Source organism: Nerophis ophidion, linkage group LG08, assembly GCF_033978795.1.
Source record: "Nerophis ophidion isolate RoL-2023_Sa linkage group LG08, RoL_Noph_v1.0, whole genome shotgun sequence".
NCBI lineage: Eukaryota > Metazoa > Chordata > Actinopteri > Syngnathiformes > Syngnathidae > Nerophis > Nerophis ophidion.
Genome location: NC_084618.1, coordinates 70,060,715 through 70,080,809, shown reverse-complemented (window position 1 = coordinate 70,080,809; position 20,095 = coordinate 70,060,715). Strand labels below are relative to the sequence as shown.

General features: G+C 41.2%; 1 protein-coding gene across 4 annotated transcripts in view; it reads right to left on the bottom strand.

The window, feature by feature from the left end:
• pcdh15b (protocadherin-related 15b) overlaps positions 1–20,095 on the bottom strand; it is a 375,223-nt gene that overhangs the window by 271,551 nt on the left and 83,577 nt on the right. For all 4 annotated transcript variants that reach the window (XR_009807925.1, XM_061909585.1, XM_061909586.1 and 1 more), the window contains exon 9: positions 465–635. Coding sequence is in view for 3 of the 4 variants with exons in the window: in XM_061909585.1 (XP_061765569.1) it covers positions 465–635 (171 nt within the window). In the remaining variant the exon portion in view is untranslated. The remainder of the gene's footprint in view (positions 1–464; positions 636–20,095) is intronic.

Below are 20,095 nucleotides of genomic sequence, written 5' to 3'. Positions count from 1 at the left end.
GCCTCCTGTCCTTGTTGGTGTACGCTCGCTCCTCTCCAAACTGTGTTGTAAAATTGATTTACTCGTACCCCTTTCCTTTGCGCTCGTGTGTGTTTTCCCAGAGTCTTCAGTAAAATGATGTGTGTCAAAGAGTGGCAAGGATGTTGCTATAAACAACAAGATGGCACAGTAACAGAGTCCAGTAAGGCATGACTGCTCTGTTGGCCACACTTTGTTATTTGTGTGTACAGTTTGTGGACAAGGTTGAGGATTATTGCCTCAAACTTTGTCATGTTTACAAAGTGGTATCATGGTAATAGGATGAACCGTAAGATGCAAAATACAGGGGTCAACATGAATTCATCCCTAAGTAAAGCAGATCTTACAAAACAAAAAACAGTTATATGAACTTTGACCCGCATATTGCATCTTTACAAAAGGAGTCAGCACCGTAGTGTTATTTGTCAGAGTGAGGGGGGTCTTACTGGTTCCGTCAGCTCCAGCACGTTGGACTTGTAGGTGATGGGGCTGCAGTCGCGGGTGCTCCCCACGAGCGTGCACGGCAGGAACATGGGCCCCAAGTCGTCGCCGTCCAGCACGTCCACGGTCAGGGTGGTGGTGGCGGTGCGCCGCTCGCTCGGGTAGGGGGCTCGGTCCTGCAAGACGACGTGCAAAATGTCAATTTTTGTGACGACAAAGAGGAAAAGTGTGGCGATAACTAAGGAAATGGACACCTGATGTATTGTGGTGTAGAAAAATATGAGATAGATGGATAGATAGATAGATAGATAGATAGATAGATATATAGATAGATAGATAGATAGATAGATAGATAGATAGATAGATGGATAGATAGATAGGGTGGCATAGCTCGGTTGGCAGAGTGGCCGTGCCAGCAACTTGAGGGTTGCAGGTTCGATTCCCGCTTCCGCCATCCTAGTCACTGCCGTTGTGCCCTTGGGCAAGACACTTTACCCACCTGCTCCCAGTGCCACCCACACTGGTTTAAATGTAACTTAGATATTGGGTTTCACTGTGTAAAGCGCTTTGAGTCACTCGAGAAAAGCGCTATATAAATATAATTCACTTCACTTCACTAGATAGATAGATAGATAGATAGATAGATAGATAGATAGATAGATAGATAGATAGAGATAGATAGATAGGAGAGTAATTCTTATTTTCCCTCAGGAAAATAAAAATTCCAGCAGCAGTGTGTAGCATTGAGAACGGATATTTAAAAAGTAAATAATGGGGCTTCACGGTGGCAGAGGGGTTAGTGCGTCTGCCTCACAATACGAAGGTCCTGCAGTCTTGGGTTCAAATCCAGGCTCGGGATCTTTCTGTGTGGAGTTTGCATGTTCTCCCCGTGACTGCGTGGGTTCCCTCCGGGTACTCCGGCTTCCTCCCACTTCCAAAGACATGCACCTGGGGATAGGTTGATTGGCAACACTAAATTGGCCCTAGTGTGTGAATCTGAGTGTGAATGTTGTCTGCGATGAGGTGGCGACTTGTCCAGGGTGTACCCCGCCTTCCGCCCGATTGTAGCTGAGATAGGCGCCAGTGCCCCCCGCGACCCCGAAAGGGAATAAGCGGTAGAAAATGGATGGATGGATGGATGGATGGATAATGGGGATATAAATAAAAATAAAATGGAAAATATAATAGGAATACAAATAAAAAGCAGCAATAAGAATACAAATTTAACAGTAAAAATAAGAATATAACAAGAATAACTAGGCAGTATTGACCATGTTATGAAAATGTATTGCATTTAAAAAAAAAAAAAAGTTATTGTATTGCATCCCCTGTCATTCTAGTACGCCCCTCTCCCCCCAGAGAGGTCATGTCCTGGAAACTCAGTACAATATAAATCCAGTCCATTTGGAAAGTATTCAGGCCGCTTCACATTTTGTTATGCTAAGGCACGGGTCACCAACCTTTTTGAAACTAAGAGCTACTTCCTGGGTACTGATTAATGCGAAGGGCTACCAGTTTGATACACACTTAAATAAATTGCCAGAAATAGCCAATTTGCTCAATTTACCTTTATTAAATAAAACTGTATATATAAAAAATTGGTATTTCTGTCCGTCATTCCGTCGTACATTTTTTTTTCCTTTAACGGAAGGTTTTTTGTAGAGAATAAATGATGAGAAAAACACTTAATTGAACGGTGTAAAAGAGGAGAAAACACGGTAAAAATTAAAATTAAATTTTGAAACATAGTTTAACTTCAATTATGACTCTTTAAAATTCAACCGAAAAAAATTGAGAAAATCTGGCTGATTCGAATCTTTTTGAAAAAGTAAAAAAAATTATTTATTAAACATCATTAGTCATTTTTCCTGATTAAAATTAATTTTAGAATTGTGATGACATAAATAGGTCAAAAAGCAATCTGCCTTTTGTTAGAATATATAACAAATTGGACCAAGCTATATTTCTAACAAAGACAAATCATTATTTCTTCTAGATTTTCCAGAACAAAATTTTTAAAGAAATTCAAAAGACTTTGAAATAAGATTTAAATTTGATTCTACAGATTTTCTACATTTGCCAGACTATTTTTATTTTTATTTTAATCATAATAGGTTTGAAGAAATATTTCACAAATATTCTTCGTCGAAAAAACAGAAGCTAAAATGAAGAATTAAATTAAAATGTATTTATTATTCTTTACAATAAAAAAACATTGATTTAAATTGTCAGGAAAGAAAAAGAGAATGTAAAAGGTAAAAAGGTATATGTGTTTAAAAATCCTAAAATATTTTTTAAGGTTGTATTTGTTTCTCGAAAATTGTCTTTCTGAAAGTTATAAGAAGCAAAGTAAAAAAAATAAATGAATTTATTTAAACAAGTGAAGACCAAGTCCTTAAAATATTTTCTTGGATTTTCAAATTCTATTTGAGTTTTGTCTCTCTTAGAATTAAAAATGTCAAGCAAAGCGAGACCAGCTTTCTAGTAAATAAATAAAATTTTAAAAATAGAGGCAGCTCACTGGTAAGTGCTGCTATTTGAGCTATTTTTAGAACAGGCCAGGGGACTACTCATCTGGTCCTTACGGGCTACCTGGTGCCCGACGGCACCGCGTTGGTGACCCCTGTGCTAGAGCCTTAGTCCAAAATGGAATACATTCATTTGTGCCCCCAGGATTATAGACACAATATACCCCATTATGACAATGTGATTTTTTTAATATTTTGTTTTATTTTGCAAATGTATTAAATAAGAAACTAAAACAAAAATCACATGTACACATATTTTTTTCACATATTTTGCTCAATACTTTGTTGGTTCAGCTTTAGGAAGAGTCCTGGTGGTTCCAAACATCTTCCATTTACGGATGATGGAGAGCACTGTGCTCCTTGGGACCTTCAAGGCAGCAGACATTTTTTTGTACCCTTCCCCAGATGTGTGCATCAAGGCAATCCTGTCCCGGAGGTCTGCAGACAATTATTTCGACTTCATTCTCTGCCATGCACTGTCAAGTTTGGGACTTTATATATAGACAGGTGTGTGCCCTTCCAAATCATGTCCAACCAACTGAATTTGCCACAGGTGGACTCCAATTAAGTTGTAGGAGTCAGTTGTAACAGGATGCCATTGGGACTACGGCCGAAAATTTGCATTTATGCTAAGTCTGATGCATTTACACTGTTTATTCAAGTGTTGATTAATGTGCACTGTCTCAATTAAATAAATGAGAAATGAGAATGAAACATTCCAGCTTCATGGCAAAGGATGTGAATACTTATGTACATGTGATTCCTTTATTCTTATTTTCAATAAATTTGCGAAAGGAAAGAATTTGTAGATTTTTGACGACAAAAATTAATCCATCCCATTGTGGTATAAGGCATTAAAGGCCTACTGAAACCCACTACTACCGACCACGCAGTCTGATAGTTTATATATCAATGATGAAATATTAACATTGCAACACATGCCAATACGGCCTTTTTAGTTTACTAAATTGCAATTTTAAATTTCCCGCGGAGTTACTTGTTGAAAACCTCGCGGAATGATGACGCGGGCGCGTGATGTCACGGACTGTCAGGAAATATTAGCGCAGCACTGTTTGTGGCTAAAAGTCATCTCTTTTCATTGCACAATTAAACAGTATTCTGGACATCTGTGTTGCTGAATCTTTTGCAATTTGTTCAATTAATAATGGGAAAGTCAAAGAAGAAAGATGGAGGTGGGAAGCTTTAGCCTTTAGCCACACAAACACACGGTGATTCCTTGTTTAAAATTCCCGGAGGTGAAGCTTTACTATGGATCCGAGCGGTCAAGCGAACATGGTTCCCGACCACTTGACAACTGGCAGGTTTCGGGGAGAAAATTGTGTTAAAAAGTCGCCTCTTACCGGGGAGATCTGTTTAGATTGCGCCGTCCTTGTATCTGCCGTGACTTCCCTCAGACACTGGCCTCAAGACACCCGTGGACACTTCCCCCCGACTATCAGGTACTATTTAGTCTCACTAAAACACTAGCAACAAAATAGAAAGATAAGGGATTTCCCAGAATTATCCTAGTAAATGTGTCTAAAAACATCTGAATCGCTCCCAATGCAATCGCCTTTTTTTTTTTTTTAAATGATAAGTGGGTTGTACTTGTATAGCGCTTTTCTACCTTCAAGGTACTCAAAGCGCTTTGACACTACTTCCACATTTACCCATTCACACACACATTCACACACTGATGGAGGGAGCTGCCATGCAAGGCGCTAACCAGCACCCATCAGGAGCAAGGGTGAAGTGTCTTGCTCAGGACACAACGGACGTGACGAGGTTGGTACTAGGTGGGATTTGAACCAGGGACCCCGGGTTGCGCACGGCCACTCTCCCACTGCGCCACGCCGTCCGCCTCCGAATGGAAGTATTACAAAGATGGTGTCTGTTCTGTGTGTCATACTTATTTTATTTTTATTTTTTTTCTAGTCCTTCGCTATCAATATCATCATCCACAAATCTTTCATCCTCGCTCAAACTAATGGGGAAATTGTCGTTTTCTCGGTCCGAAGAACTCTTGCTGCTGGAGGCTCCCATTAAAAACAATGTGAGGACGTGAGGAGCCCTCACCCTTGTGACGTCATCGTCTGCGACTTCCGGTAAAGGCAAGGCTTTTTTTATCAGCACCAAAAGTTGCGAACTTTATCGTCGATGTTCTCTACTAAATCCTTTCAGCAAAAATATGGCAATATCGCGAAATGATCAAGTATGACACATAGAATGGACCTGCTATCCCCGTTTAAATAAGAAAATTTCATTTCAGTAAGCCTTTATCATAACAAAATGTGGAAAAGTGAAGCGATGTGTATACGTTCCGGGGTCTCAAACTCAATTTACCTGTGGTCCTGAGTGAGTATACAATTCAGAATCATATTTCCACCACCTGACTAAATTTGGTAACTACCTCAACCAGCAGCTATAATGACCCTAAACTATGGTGCTAATGTCAAATATAATGTACAAATGGTATATTGTGACACTGTTGAGTTCTCCACGAAATGGTCAGCTGAACTTGAATCCCACTAGACTAGTCATAGTCATTATTGTCACCGACGTCCCACTGGGTCATTATTGTCACCGACGTCCCACTGGGTGTGAGTGTTCCTTGCCCTTATGTGGGCCTACCGAGGATGTCGTGGTGGTTTGTGCAGCCCTTTGAGACACTAGTGATTTAGGGCTATATAAGTAAACATTGATTGATTGATTGATTGAACTTCAGCTTGCTTACAGGAAGTTGGTCTTTGTGTTGTCAAATGTGTCATTTTTGTGTTTTCACCTTTATTGTATTTTCTGTTTTTGTCTAGTGGGATTCAAGATTGCAATAATGTATTTAACAATCAGGGTCCACAGGCCAAAATCACACCAAAGTACAAAGTTAAGTAGAGCAGTGGTCTCCAACCACTGGGCCGCGGCCCGGTACCGGGCCTTATAAAAAAAAAATATATATATATATATATTTTTTTTTTTAATTAAATCAACATAAAAAACACAATATACACTTACAAATAGTGCACCAACCACAAAAAACTCACTTTTTCATGACAAAAATGTCCCTTTCTCATTACAAAGAAGAAAAAAGAAAAAAAAAGGACACACCCCCCCGGGCCACGGGACAAATTATTAAGCGTTGACCGGTCCGCGGATACAAAAAGGTTGGGGACCACTGAAGTAGAGGACCACAAATGGCCAAACGGCAGTGAGTATGAGACCCCTGGAATAAACCAAAGACATCAAACACATAAAATGTATTTAAATATTTAATATTAGCGCAACAGTTAGGTATGCTTCAATTTACTTGGCGGATTTAGTCAATTTATCGTACATGCGGAGCCTGTTATGCCTATACGCAGATTATGCACTGTGCCTAGGTCCTCGTGATTCGTTTTGGGAGAAGAGGCACATGTAAAATGGCAATTCAGGAATGATAGTGCGCTTCTTGTGAAATTTTACCGCAACCATTCTGACCCGCTTCCTGCCCTGTGACCTTTCACCTCCAAAGGAATGCACCTGGGGATAGATTGATTGTCAACACAAAAAATTGGCGCTAGTGTGTGAATGTGAGTGTGAAGGTTGTCTGTCTATCTGTGTTGGCCCTGTGATGAGGTGGCGACTTGTCCAGGATGTACGCCGCCTACCGCCCACGTGCAGCTAGGATAGGCTCCAGGACCCCCCGCGACCCAAAAGGGACTGTCAAAGTTTGTTGTTGACGAACCCCAAGATGCAGAGATGAGGCAGGCATAGAGTGAGAAAACATGGTGTAATTTAAAATACTAGAACTAGAACAAAGGGTACAAACAAAAAGAACGCAAGTGGGCCGATAACAAACTAAGGGAGCTAGCACTGGAGCTAGAAAACAAAAAGGGGCTTAGCGTGGAAGCTAGGGGGTAGCAAACAGAAAAACTGGAAACAGCTAATGGCTAACAAGAACAGCTTACAGCTACGACGACAAGGACAAAATGTAGCACAAAAGGTAGTAGCTGTGACGATGCCAGACACGACAGGTAGCAACGACACAAGAGCGAAATGTGGCATGACAATACAATAATCCAGCAACTGACTCAAGACAAAGCAGGTACAAATAGGAGCGGGCTGATGGACAACAGGTCTGGCCAGGTGCCAATCAGTCGCAGCTGAGGAAAAACAGCCCACAGGGAGACAAACAGGAAGCTGAACCAAAATAAGAGTGCTGACAGGAAATACTAAACACACAGAGGAAAAACTAAAACACAAACAAACTGTCAGTGGCAAGCCTGACAGGGACAAGTTGTAGAAAATGGATGGATGGATTTAATCACAATGTTAGTGCTTGTCTTTAAAGCTGTAGTACAGTACTGAGACTGAAACCAGGTTAAAGTAGAATATAGAATAACATATATAACATCCATCCATCCATTTTCTACCGCTTGTGCTCGGTTATGTTTTAATTATGTTAAGTCATTTATATTTTCACAAAACAATTTACTTCCCAAATAAAATCCTGCTTAAATACAATTTAGCCTGCGTAAATGCTCAGATTCCGTGTCGCGGTGGGTGCCGGACCCCGAAAGGGACAAGCGGCAGAAAATGGATGGATGGATGGAATTGCACATTATTATTATAGTTTACTTTTTTTCCTTATATGAGGTGGCGACTTGTCCAGGGTGTACGCCGCCTTCCGCCCGATTGTAGCTGAGATAGGCGCCAGCTCCCCCCGCGACCCCGAAGGGAATGAGCGGTAGAAAATGGATGGATGGATAATCTTTTTCACTTTAATTGGATTTCAGCAATAATTACAATAGGCTTTTTTACTGATAGTAACTTAATACAGAATATCATACAGCAATAGATGATATTTGTCTATAACTATGTCAGCTACCTCTCTTTGTTTATAATTTATACTTTCTGCTGGATCTACTCTCTATTTCATGCTGCCCTTTTTTGCTGTAGCTGTTACATACATGTATACTGTAATAATGTACAAGGTAATTGGGATGTGTTATATATTGTATGTATCATATAAAAATATAATATAATAATATATCAGTATATATTATACACTGTATATATAATGTCAAAATATTGCATATATGTTATATTTTATATTGCTACTATGGCAGGGGTGCCCGAACTTTTTCTGCAGGCGAGCTACTTTTCAATTGACCAACTCGAGGGGATCTACCTCATTTATATATATCATTTATATTTATTTATTTATGAAAGAGACATTTTTGTAAACAAATTAAATGTGTTTAATGATAATACAAGCATGTGTAACACATATAGATGTCTTTCTTTCACGAAGACAAGAATATAAGTTGGTGTATTACCTGATTCTGATGACTTGCATTGATTGGAATCAGACAGTAATGATGATAACGCCCACATTTTCAAATGGAGGAGGAAAAAAAGTTGTCCTTTCTGTACAATACCACATGAAAGTGGTTGGTTTTTGGCATCTAATTCATCCAGCTTCCATACACTTTACAAGAAAAACATTGGCGGCAAATTCCGTAGCTTGCTTGATTGACATTCACGGCACCCGAGGGTCTTGTGAGATGACGCTGGCTGCTGCCAGTTCATTATTATGAAAAAATGACAGAGAGGAAGGCGAGAAACACTTTTTATTTCAACAGACTTTCGCGCCGTCTCTTCCGTCAAAACTCTAAAGGCCGACTGCACATTTCCTATCTTCACAATAAAAGCCGTGCTTCATGCTGCCTGCGCTAACAAAATAAGAGTCTCGGAAAGCTGGCGTGCACAAGTGATGTGCACGGCAGCTTTCTGAGGGATCGCTTGTGCACGCCAGTTTTCCGAGACTCTGTATTCAGTTAGCGCAGGCAGCATGAAGCAGGCTTTTATTGTGAAGATAGGAAATGTGCAGTCGGCCTTTAGAGTTTTGACGGAAGGTACGGCGCGAGAGTCTGTTGAAATAAAAAGTGTTTCTCGCCTTCCTCTCGGTCATATTTTCATAATAATGATCTTGCAGCAGCCAGCGTCATCTCACAAGACTCTCCGGTACCGTGAATGTCATTTAAGTGACGTCTTGGTGAAGATTGATGATCACTAATTTTTAGGTCTATTTTTTTTAAAAGCCTGGCTGGAGATCGACTGACACACCCCCCGCGGTCGACTGGTAGCTCGCGATCGATGTAATGGGCACCCCTGTACTATGGTATATTTTTAGTGCCCTTGTGTGCATTATCCTTTCCATCTTTATCCTAACGGAGCTACTGTGTGGAACAATTTCCCTTGTGGATTATTAAACATTGTCAAAGTTTAGTAATGAAGTATTGAAAGTTTTGAAGTTTATCAGATAATGGAAAGAAAAACAGCCGTCTTGACTATTTGGCCGAGCAGATTGTACAACAGCAACAGAACCAATGTTGTAATAGCGGTAACAGGCAAAATGCTCACTTGGGTTGATTGTAAACAAACAGTTAGTGGAGTGCAACTCACATAGGTTTCACACCAACAGCATCGTTAAGGACCACTCATACTTCAAAGAAGTAGCCTCTTGTGGAATTAATCAAAACTACACCAGGAGCTTGCTTAAAGCCACAGCTGGTAATTACCCAACAGTATTTATGTTTGACCGTGTGCCAAATAGAGACTAAGGTGCTGAATTGTTTTTGTAGCCCGCACACCCTGCGACTATTGAAGGTTAATTGAATAGAGGTGGTGAAGCACAACTTTCTATTACAACGACCGAAGATGAACTCAAACAGTGCAAAGGACCTAAAAAGTTTAATTGCAAAACACTAAGTTCTTATCAGCCTTGGTGCACATTCATTTTCACCAAAAGCTGAAAATGATTGTGTGCCAATAACAAGGGGTGCTATGCTTTAGTTTTAAGGGTGTTATGAAAAGTCATCAGCCAGTAAAATTGCAGCATATTATTTAAAATAATTATATTGAAATAATAACTTATGTCAAAGTGGTGAGCTTCAAATACGCTTACATACCGTATTTCCTTGAATTGCCGCAGGGCATATAGTATGCACCTGCCTTGAATTACTGCCGGGTCTAACTCGCTTCCCAAAATAATTAGCCCATGCTTAGTATTACCGCCTGGTCAAACTCGTGATGTCACGAGTGACACTTCCCCTGTCAGCATTTTCAAAATGGAGGAGGCTGATTTCAATACCGGTAATCTGAAATCGCATAAAGGGAAGAAGATTAAGAGCTATTCAGTAGGATTTAAGGTCCAAGCTTACGTCACACACAGTTTTTTACTGCATAGCTTTGGTAAGTGCCGGAGTGAGAAGAGGTTTTAAAATAATTAGCGCATGCTTACTTTTACCTAGGGCTAGGCAACGATTAAAAATTTTCATCAAAGTTAATCGCACTATTTCTCAGATTAATCGCGATTAACTGCATTGTATACGCAAAGCCCAATAATGAATTCAAAAGTAGTGTGTAGTGCACCTTTATTGGAATATTCTCCCACATGAACAAAAGCGCCAAAACATTTGTTGTGCAAACACAATTTAAATCAGTCCTTGTTAAACAGTAGCAGTTAAATAGCACATTTTATGAAAATAACTCAAAAAATGTAAATACAAACATTTAAGCTTATTGCCACTGCCAGGGTATTTAAGTTATCCTGTTTGTTATGGAAAATAAATATAATCTACATACAAATCTCTGAGCCACAATCATAACATCTGAACAGGCAATTTCTGAGGTAACAGCAGAAACATTTTTTTTATCAGGGATCTTATGTTTAAAAAACCTATATTATAGGTAGTGGGCTGTTTTAGGGAATTTTTGATCAAATTATCCGTACTAGCAATATTAATAATGTTGTGTTTATTCTGCGTAGTGCACTTAAAATAATTATGACCGTATCTAGGAATTGATATGATGGGAATTTTCCGATTGTTTGCTTGGTGCTTTGATAAACTGAACGCATATACATGGTACTATATTGTGATGTTATGAGCCAGGGGAAAAAAGAACTACCCTACCCAGCATGCAACAGGAGTGACGAGCATGCGCGGTAGCCCGGTATAGGTTGTGTCGCCATGACGGCATCTTGTATGTTGTGATATGCACGCTCTGAAAGTAAACTCAGCCAACTCCCCTCGTCTGCATTATTGATAAATAGACAGACAACACATATACTCCGCTGCTTCACAGGCCGCTGGATGTAGCCGGCAAAGTATTCCCATGCTAGCTAGCCGGTCTAGCAAGCACGCGTCATTCAGTCCAAAACGGCCCGATCTATCCACATTCAGAATTGTCTGGCGGTCGTAAGTGATCCCGGAGTGACCACGCTGTAAGCCAGCCATGAAATTTGCAGAATTGTCCGGTATTTTTGTTAAATGTTCCATCTTTACCAAGAGCCCCTTGAGGCGTAAGCCCATCCGGGCGACGCCATCTTTTTAAGAAAAGGCGTTAACAAAATAAAAGCATGTAAACAACATACACAAATGTGCGATAAAATAATTGTCGGCGTTAATAGATTGATGAGTTAACTCGTAATTAACGCATTAATTTGCCCACCCCTAGTTTTACAGCATGCCTTTGGTAAGCACAGGACTGAGAAGAGGTTTTAAATTAATTAGCGCCCCGGTGGCAATTCAAGGAAATACGGTATAAATGTTTAAATGCTTGCGAAAAAGGTTTCAGACACAATCTGTGTTGGCCCTTTTGATTTGTGTTTATATTCATGTCTTCCCAAGAAGTAGGTCCTCAAGATAATTCAGGCTAAAATGTGGCTGTGATAATCAGGGGGGTTTTGGGGGCCACGCCCTAAATCTCAACACCCTCTCTTAATCCCCAATTTAGACATTCCCACACACCCGTCCAACCAAAAACACAGTTTGAAAAGAAAAATCATGATTACACTGACTATATTAGCAACATCCATCAACCCATCCTTTTTCTACCGCTTATTCCCTTTAGGGGTCGCGGGGGGCGCTGGCGCCTACCTCAGCTACAATTGGGCAGAAGGTGGGATACACCCTGGACAAGTCGCCACACAATGCAAAAATATCACGCATTTCAATAATTTATTTCATGAATGTATCTCCTTTCTGACGGGCACATGCACGTCTCAATGTAATTGAAGCCAATCAATTTCAAGTAAGACTGCCTGTGTTTTAGCTCAATAGCTGTACGCTGGTCTCTCACACGGGCGTTGTGGGCTTTAAATTTAAAGTACCACTGATACACACACCAGTTGTGGTGAAATTACCCTCTGCATTTGACCCATCCCCTTGTTACACCCTCTGGGAAGTGAGGGGAGCAGTGAGCAGCAGCGGTTGCCATGCTCAGGAATCATTTTGGTGATTTAACCCCCAATTCCAACCCTTAGCCCCCCTCGGAGCAGAAGGAAAAAACAACACAGCCGAAAGAAAGAGACAGAGCTATGAACAGCAATCATTGCATTCCGCCATTAAAATCAGGGGACCCTTATTGGGTGGGACCCCTGGGCTTCAGCCCAGGCAAGGCCATGCTTTTAGACGGCTTTGGTGATAAGTTATCAATGCAAATGATTCACTTAATCATCATCAGGTAGAAGGAAATTAAAGTTCAGTTTTTTATTTATATTTTGGCATGCACTGCCTCTTTCCATTATTCCTGAAGGCGTTTGCACAGGGCGAGCACAGTGGTAAGTATCAGCCCCCCTGCCATTTGTTGCTAATTTTATACCACACATGTAAGGATGAATGATCACAATAGCTATTTTATGCTTTATTTCTGGCTTCTGAAATTGCAAAAATATTTATAAATACAATAAACGGGGGGGTTTTCAACATTGAAAACAAATTTAACACTGTAATACAAAATAATGTCCAATGAATGTTGTCTGTCTATCTGTGTTGGCCCTGCGATGAGGTGGCAACTTGTCCAGGGTGTACCCCGCCTTCTGCCCGATTGTAGCTGAGATAGGCACCAGCGCCCACCGCGACCCCAAAGGGAATAAGCGGTAGAAATGGATGGATGGAATTATTTTATTCAATTAACCACCAAATATCATGTAGTGTTGCGTGGTCTCCAAAATCAAACAACCCGCAGGGTTTCTAATTAGCAAATGGTGGAAAAAAAAAAAACATTGGCAATAACAGCTGTGGCTGTGCACAAGCTCTTATTGTAGTTCCTGTTAGTGGGTTAGTGCGTCTGCCTCATAACACGAAGGTCCTGAGTTCGATCCTGCGCTTGGGATCTTTCTGTGTGGAGTTTGCATGTTCTCCCCGTGAATGCGTGGGTTCCCTCCGGGTACTCCGGCTTCCTCCCACTTCCAAAGACATGCACCTGGGGATAGGTTGATTGGCAACACTAAATTATTAAATCAAACTATTTTTAAATAACATAAATTAAATGCACACATATCGCCATCTGTGGGCCGTTGTGAGTATTGCCGGTCAATGACCATGTGTATTAAAGGCCTAATGAAACCCACTACTACCGACCACACAGTCTGATAGTTTATATATCAATGATGAAATATTAACATTGCAACACATGCCAACACGGCCGGTTTAGTTTACCAAAATATAATTTTAAATTTCCCGCGGAGTTTCTTGTTGAAAACGTCACGGAATGATGACGCGTGTGCGTGACGCCCCAGGTTGCAGGGGACATATTAGCGCAACACCATTTGCGGCTAAAAGTCGTCTCTTTTCATGGCGCAATTACACAGTATTCTGGACATCTGTGTTGCTGAATCTTTTGCAATTTGTTTAATTAATAATAAAAAAGTCAAAGTAGAAAGATGGAGGTGGGAAGCTTTAGCCTTTACCCACACAAACACGGTGGTTCCTTGTTTAAAATTCCCGAAGGTGAAGCTTTACTATGGATCAGAGCGGTCAAGCGAACATGGTTCCCGACCACTTGTCAACCGGCAGGTTTCGGTGAAAAAATGGTGGTAAAGAGTCGCCTCTTACCGGAGATCAGCTGAGCTTGCGCCATCCATGCAGCTGCCATCGACTTCCCTCAGAGATTGGCATCAAGACACCCGTAGACACACCCCTCCGACTATCAGGTACTATATAATCTCACAAAAACACTAGCAACACAATAGAAAGATAAGGGACTTTCCAGAATTATCCTAGTAAATGTGTCTAAAAACATCTGAATCCGTCCCAATGCAATCACCTTTTTTTTCTCCACTCTATTATTTTTTTTCTAGTCCTTCGCTATCAATATCTTCATCCACAAATCTTTCATCCACGCTCAAACAAATTGGGAAACTGTCCTTTTCTTGGTCCGAATAGCTCTTGGTGCTGGAGGCTCCCATTATAAACAATGTGAGGATGGGAGGAACCCTCACCCTTGTGATGTCATCGTCTGCGACTTCCGGTAAAGGCTTTTTTATTATTAGTGACCAAAAGTTGCGAACTTTATCGTCGATGTTCTCTACTAAATCCTTTCAGCAAAAATATGGCAATAACGCGATATGATCAAGTATGACACATAGAATGGACCTGCTATCCCCGTTTAAATAAGAAAATCTCATTTCAGTAGGCCTTTAAATTCAAATATTCAATATGTAAGGTTGTATGTTGGCCTCATACTTCACTTTAAGCGCACACCACCGACCTGATAAGACCTGATAAATCCGAAAGAGACAGAGATGACACAGAATTACCTGCTCAGAGATGCTACCTTGTGGTTGTTTGAGCACACTACAGCAAGACCTGGATCGTCCCACTCCTTAATGCTTCAGTCACGTGCAGGATTCTTACAGGAATGAGGCAAATATACAACCTTACCTAATCTAGGAGCATTGCATCCATTTATTAGTAGCAATTAGGGCTGGCTATGTTGGTTAAAAAAAGATAATCCCTTTTTTTCCCTCTGAGAACTATTTTCGATTACGATTTAGATTTGGGCTTCACGGTGGCAGAGGGGTTGGTGCGTCTGCCTCACAATTCGAAAGTCCTGAGTAGTCCTTGGTTCAATCCCGGGCTCGGGATCTTTCTGTGTGGAGTTTGCATGTTCTCCCCGTGAATGCGTGGGTTCCCTACGGGTACTCCGGCTTCCTCCCACCTCCAAAGACATGCACATGGGGATAGGTTGATTGGCAACACTAAATTGGCCCTAGTGTGTGAAAGTGAGTGTGAATGTTGTCTGTCTATCTGTGTTGGCCCTGCGATGAGGTGGCGACTTGTCCAGGGTGTACCGCGCATTCCGCCTGATTGTAGCTGAGATAGGCACCAGCGCCCTCCGCGACCCATAAGGGAATAAGCGGTAGAAAATGGATGGATGGATGGATTTAGATTTGTTGGTAAAAACTACAAAAGACAGAGTGGTGGGGTTACTGACGTCATTATGTTGTTTTTAATGAAATACACGAATAAAAAGACTAAAAACAGTATACAGTACATATCTTGAAAGGCAATTGTGTCTTTATTCATTATTTGCTTTAACGTTTCAGCCCTTTCATAATACATTATACATAACATTTTTTATAGATTTTATTTCTACAATGTAATATATGGGTCCATAAAAAGTTGCGTTCCACAAATGTCTCTTTGGGTACAAATTGAACATCACTTGCTAACATATTTCACCAGGTGGGTAAAGTGTTGCCAAATGGTGAAAGAGTGTCTTTAAACTGTGCCTTTTTATGATTTGATTATGGTAATGATTTCCTTGTTTCAGACATGTTTAATGAATTACATTAAGGAGCCTCATGTGGTTATTTTCACATTTCAACATATTTGAAAAGAAGTATCTGTATCTTATATTTAATCCTACCCCTTCTCTGTGTCTTTTTGCTGATAGTTCACTCACACCATAACTTTGTGAAAGAAAACAAGAGTTGGGAAACAAAGTAATAACAATGTTACAGTAGGGATTCATTCTTAGGTGGATTTCGTGTGAGAGGAAGAAGGGTGTTTAATCACTTTGCAATGCAGTCTGTGTAAAATAATGGAATGCGCCAGGCTACTTAGCAACTGAACTGGAATAGCCACAAACACACATTTTAAGATACTCAACACTTCACTGCCATCTGGTAGCTAAAGGTGGATAGTGCACGCCCCAAATTCGTCACTTGTCATGAGTCAGGTAAATTGCAACAAATGGGGCCATATGAATTCCCTTCCTACTGTATGTGTTACCTAAAATTGTAGACTCTGTCATAACTTATGTTACTATTGTAGTTCTGAGCACTTATGGAAGTGATAAAGGTTAAGTTGCTTCTGGAGGTTTTCTGTGAGATGATACTTGTAGAATAACCCAGAAGTCTTAGGGGTGGAGCAGAACCAGAAGTGTAGAGATATTTGCGTGGATAAGATAAACTTTGAGTAACCTGCAGAGTTGGAAAAAAAGTTTCTGTCTTACTGAAAGCTGTAGTTCCTGCGTTATTGAAACAAACGTACATCAAATTCTGCACGGTGGACCTTCACTCACGAGGCGACCACTTTGCCTTTCATGACTGTTTGTATTTGATTAGGTTACTTCATTAGTTCCCAAAGGTAAGCGGACTGATGATACATCCGCCACACGTCCATTGTCATTTTTTTACGCACTGGTTTCCTGTGCACATAAGATGCGACTTTAAGGTTTTACTACTTACGTATAAATTACTTAACGGTCAAGCTCTATCCTATCTTGTTGACTGTATTGTACCATATGTCCTGGCAAGAAAGCTGTGTTCAAAGAATTCCGGCCTATTAGTGATTCCCAAAGCCCAAAAAAAGTCTGCAGGCTTAAGAGCGTTTTCTATTAGGGCTCCAGTACTCTGGCATGCCCTCCCAGTTAGAGATGCTAACTCAATAGAAGCATTTAAGTCCCATCTTGAAACAAATTTTTATACTCTAGCCTTTAAATAGACTCCCTTTTTAGACCAGTTGATCTCCTGTTTCTTTTCTGCTCTGCCCCACTGTCCGTGGAGAGGTTATTAGGTGACCACAGATGACTTTGAACAGCTGTTCAAAGTCGGAACCCAGGGTAGACCTCATCTGTGCATCAGTTGGGGACGCCTCTGCGCTGCTGACTTGTCTCCACTCAAGATGACCTCTTGCTGGCCCCACTATGGACTGGACTCTCACACTATTAACTAGATACACTCGACGTCCATTCCGTGTGCGTGTGTGTGCGGAGGAGAGCGTTGTCTCAGGAAGAAGAGCCTAGCTTGAAGGCGCAAGACATGATAGAAAGGAAAATCGATTTAACGATGCATTTTTTTTTTTATTATCATCGTTATGATTAATAGGATTATGATTCAAAATTGATTATCGTGCAGCCTTGATAGCAATCCAAACAACATTAGTGCCCATGGTGCAAATGAATACAAACCCACATGTCAAGTTAACACAATGTTACCTGCCCACTGAACCCTGTGGACATTATAAATAAAAAGTCCAAGCACACATATACAATTCAACATTACGCCCACCTATATCCTCTACAAAGCATGATAGGTAATATGCAAAACATACTTTCTTCACATTTCCCCATGTTTGTCGCATTCTATCTGTGTTTAATGTTTCTGACTGATTACACGTTAAGGAGGTCGTCGTGGAAATAAACAAAGTAGGAGGTGAACCTCCAAAAGTTGTCAAGGCAAAGAAACCTTTCATAATTGGAGTAGAACTTATCATGCCTGCCGCCAAAGATATTTATTGCAAATTTTTAGCAGACTGTTGTAAAAAAAGAAAAAAAAAAGGTAGCACAGGTGCCTCCTCTGGTAAGCACTGTCACCAGGCGTATTGAGAACATAGCGGAAGACATCCATCCATCCATTTTCTACCGCTTACTCCCTTTTGGGTCGCGGGGGGCGATGGTACCTTTCTCAGCTACAATCGAAGGCGGTGTACACCCTGGCAGCAATTGTTGAAAAGGATAAAAAAATTCACTGTGATACGCCATCCAAGTTGACCACCAACCCAAACCCAAACCCCTTCGCCCCCACCCCTCCGTGCATTGGTTGAGGTGGGCGGGGTTGGGTTGGTGGTAGCTGGGTGTATAATGGAGCCCGGAAGAGTCAAGATACATGGGATTCTGGGTATTTGTTCTGTCGTGTTTATGTTGTGTTACAGTGGGGATGTTCTCCTGAAACGTGTTTGTCATTCTTGTTTGGTGTGGGTTCACAGTGTGGCGCATATTCGTAAGAGTGTTAAAGTTGTTTCTATCACAACCCTCAGTGTGACCTGTATGGCTGTTGAACAAGTATGCCTTGCAGTTGCGTAGGCGTTCAGATAGAAGTCGCATCCAAAATGTGACCGGACGGCCGGCAAGCAGATAGCTTGATGAAAATCCTGGCGCGATGACATGTAGAAAGAGTGTTAGAGGCATTGTCATCACGGCACGCCGTCAAAGTTGATGTCTGGGTGAAAATTGAAAAATGTTTACCTGGGAGATTTCTGATAGAGACATTAAAATTGGAAATCTACCGGACTTCTCCGGGCGGTCGGTAAGTATGCCGGAACCGCGGGTTGCCGACCCCTGATCTAGATGATAATGTAAGAGTCCAGTCCATGATGTTAAAAGTTTTTAACCTTATCAAGGCACAAATGCTCAAACCCGGCCTGTTTGAGCAGCTACGTGAGGATATGCATGCCTAGCACAAACCCCTTCTCTTACACACCGAAATAAGATGGCTATCCAGAGGAAGATCACTGGCCAGCGTATTTGAGGTACAAGAGCCGTTGCAAAGATTTCTCTCAGAGAAAAAGTCGCCGCTGGCGGTTAATTTTAGTAAGAAGTAATGGGTCGCCAAACTAGCTTACCTTTGCGACATATTCAATCTGCTCAGCAAACTTAATTTGTCACTGCAGGGAAAACTAACAAGTGTTCAATATGGCAGAAAATGTAGCTGCATTTAAAGCACAACTGGAATTGTGGGGGCGGTGAGTGAACAGGGGGACATTTACATCCATCCATCCTCTACCACTTGTCCCTTTCAGGATCATGGGGTGTGCTGGAGCCTATCACAGCTGCAATCGGGCGGAAGGTGGAGTACACCCTGGACAAGCAAAGGGCCAACACAGATAGACAGACAACACTCACATTCAAACACTAGGGACCATTTAGTTTTGCCATTTGCCAATCAACCTATCCCCAGGTGCATGTCTTTGGAGGTGAGAGGAAGGGCCACACAGTCACGGGGAGAACATGCAAACTCCACACAGAAAGATCCCGAGCACAGGATCAAACCCAGAACCTTCGTATTGTGAGGCACACGCACTAACCCCTGTACAACCGTGCTGCCCCAGAGGGATATTTGACATGTTTCAAACATTAGCACGGTTTTGGATGACACGTCACCTGGACCAGCAATCTTACGGCTGCTGCGCGATCTACTTCTCAAAAACAAAAGACCCATGAACTGCGAATGAATAGATCCACGACCCACTTGCGAATCGAGCATGTCTGTGCAACACAAGGATCAGCTGATGAAGATCGCAAATGAGACAAGAACTCTGACAACATTCTGGATGAAAATTAAGACAGAATATACTGTAATCGCCACAAGAGCATTGAAAACACTGCTACTATTTCCAACTTGCGATTTGTGTCAAGCAGGATTTTCTGTAGTGACAGCAGCAAAGACAAAATTACAAAGCAGACTGGACACAAGAAACACGCTGCGGGTGTCAATGTATCTCATCACTCCTAGGCGGGATCATCTCATCCCAAAGAAACAAGCCCAGGGCTCCCACTAATTCGGCATTAGGGTGAGATGACTTTTTAATGCACTTATTTTTGCTGTGTTTATCTGCTACATGTGGAAGGCCAGTGCATGAAAAATAATGGCTACCCTTGGTGCAAAAAAGGTTGGGACCTGCTAAGCGAGATCACAAAGAAGTGTTTTAAAATGTAGATTAAAACCATCCTCGGTCCCCTTTAGTCAGTTTCATATATAATGAGTTTGAAAAAGTAACTTGTTTCCAATCTCCTTTGTGGTTTTGGTAAATAAACACCCCTGCTATTATGATATTTACAGCATTTACAGCCGGGGTGTTAAACAAATTTTATCTCAGGGGCCGCATGGAGGAAAATCTATTCCCAAGTGGGTCGTAATGGTAAAATCATGGCATGATAACTTAAAAATAAAGATAACTCCAGGTTGTTTTCTTTGTTTTACTTTGGCCAAAAATAAAACAAGCACATTATTAAAATGTACAATTTACAAATAATCTTTTGGACAAAACGCTTTAAGTTTG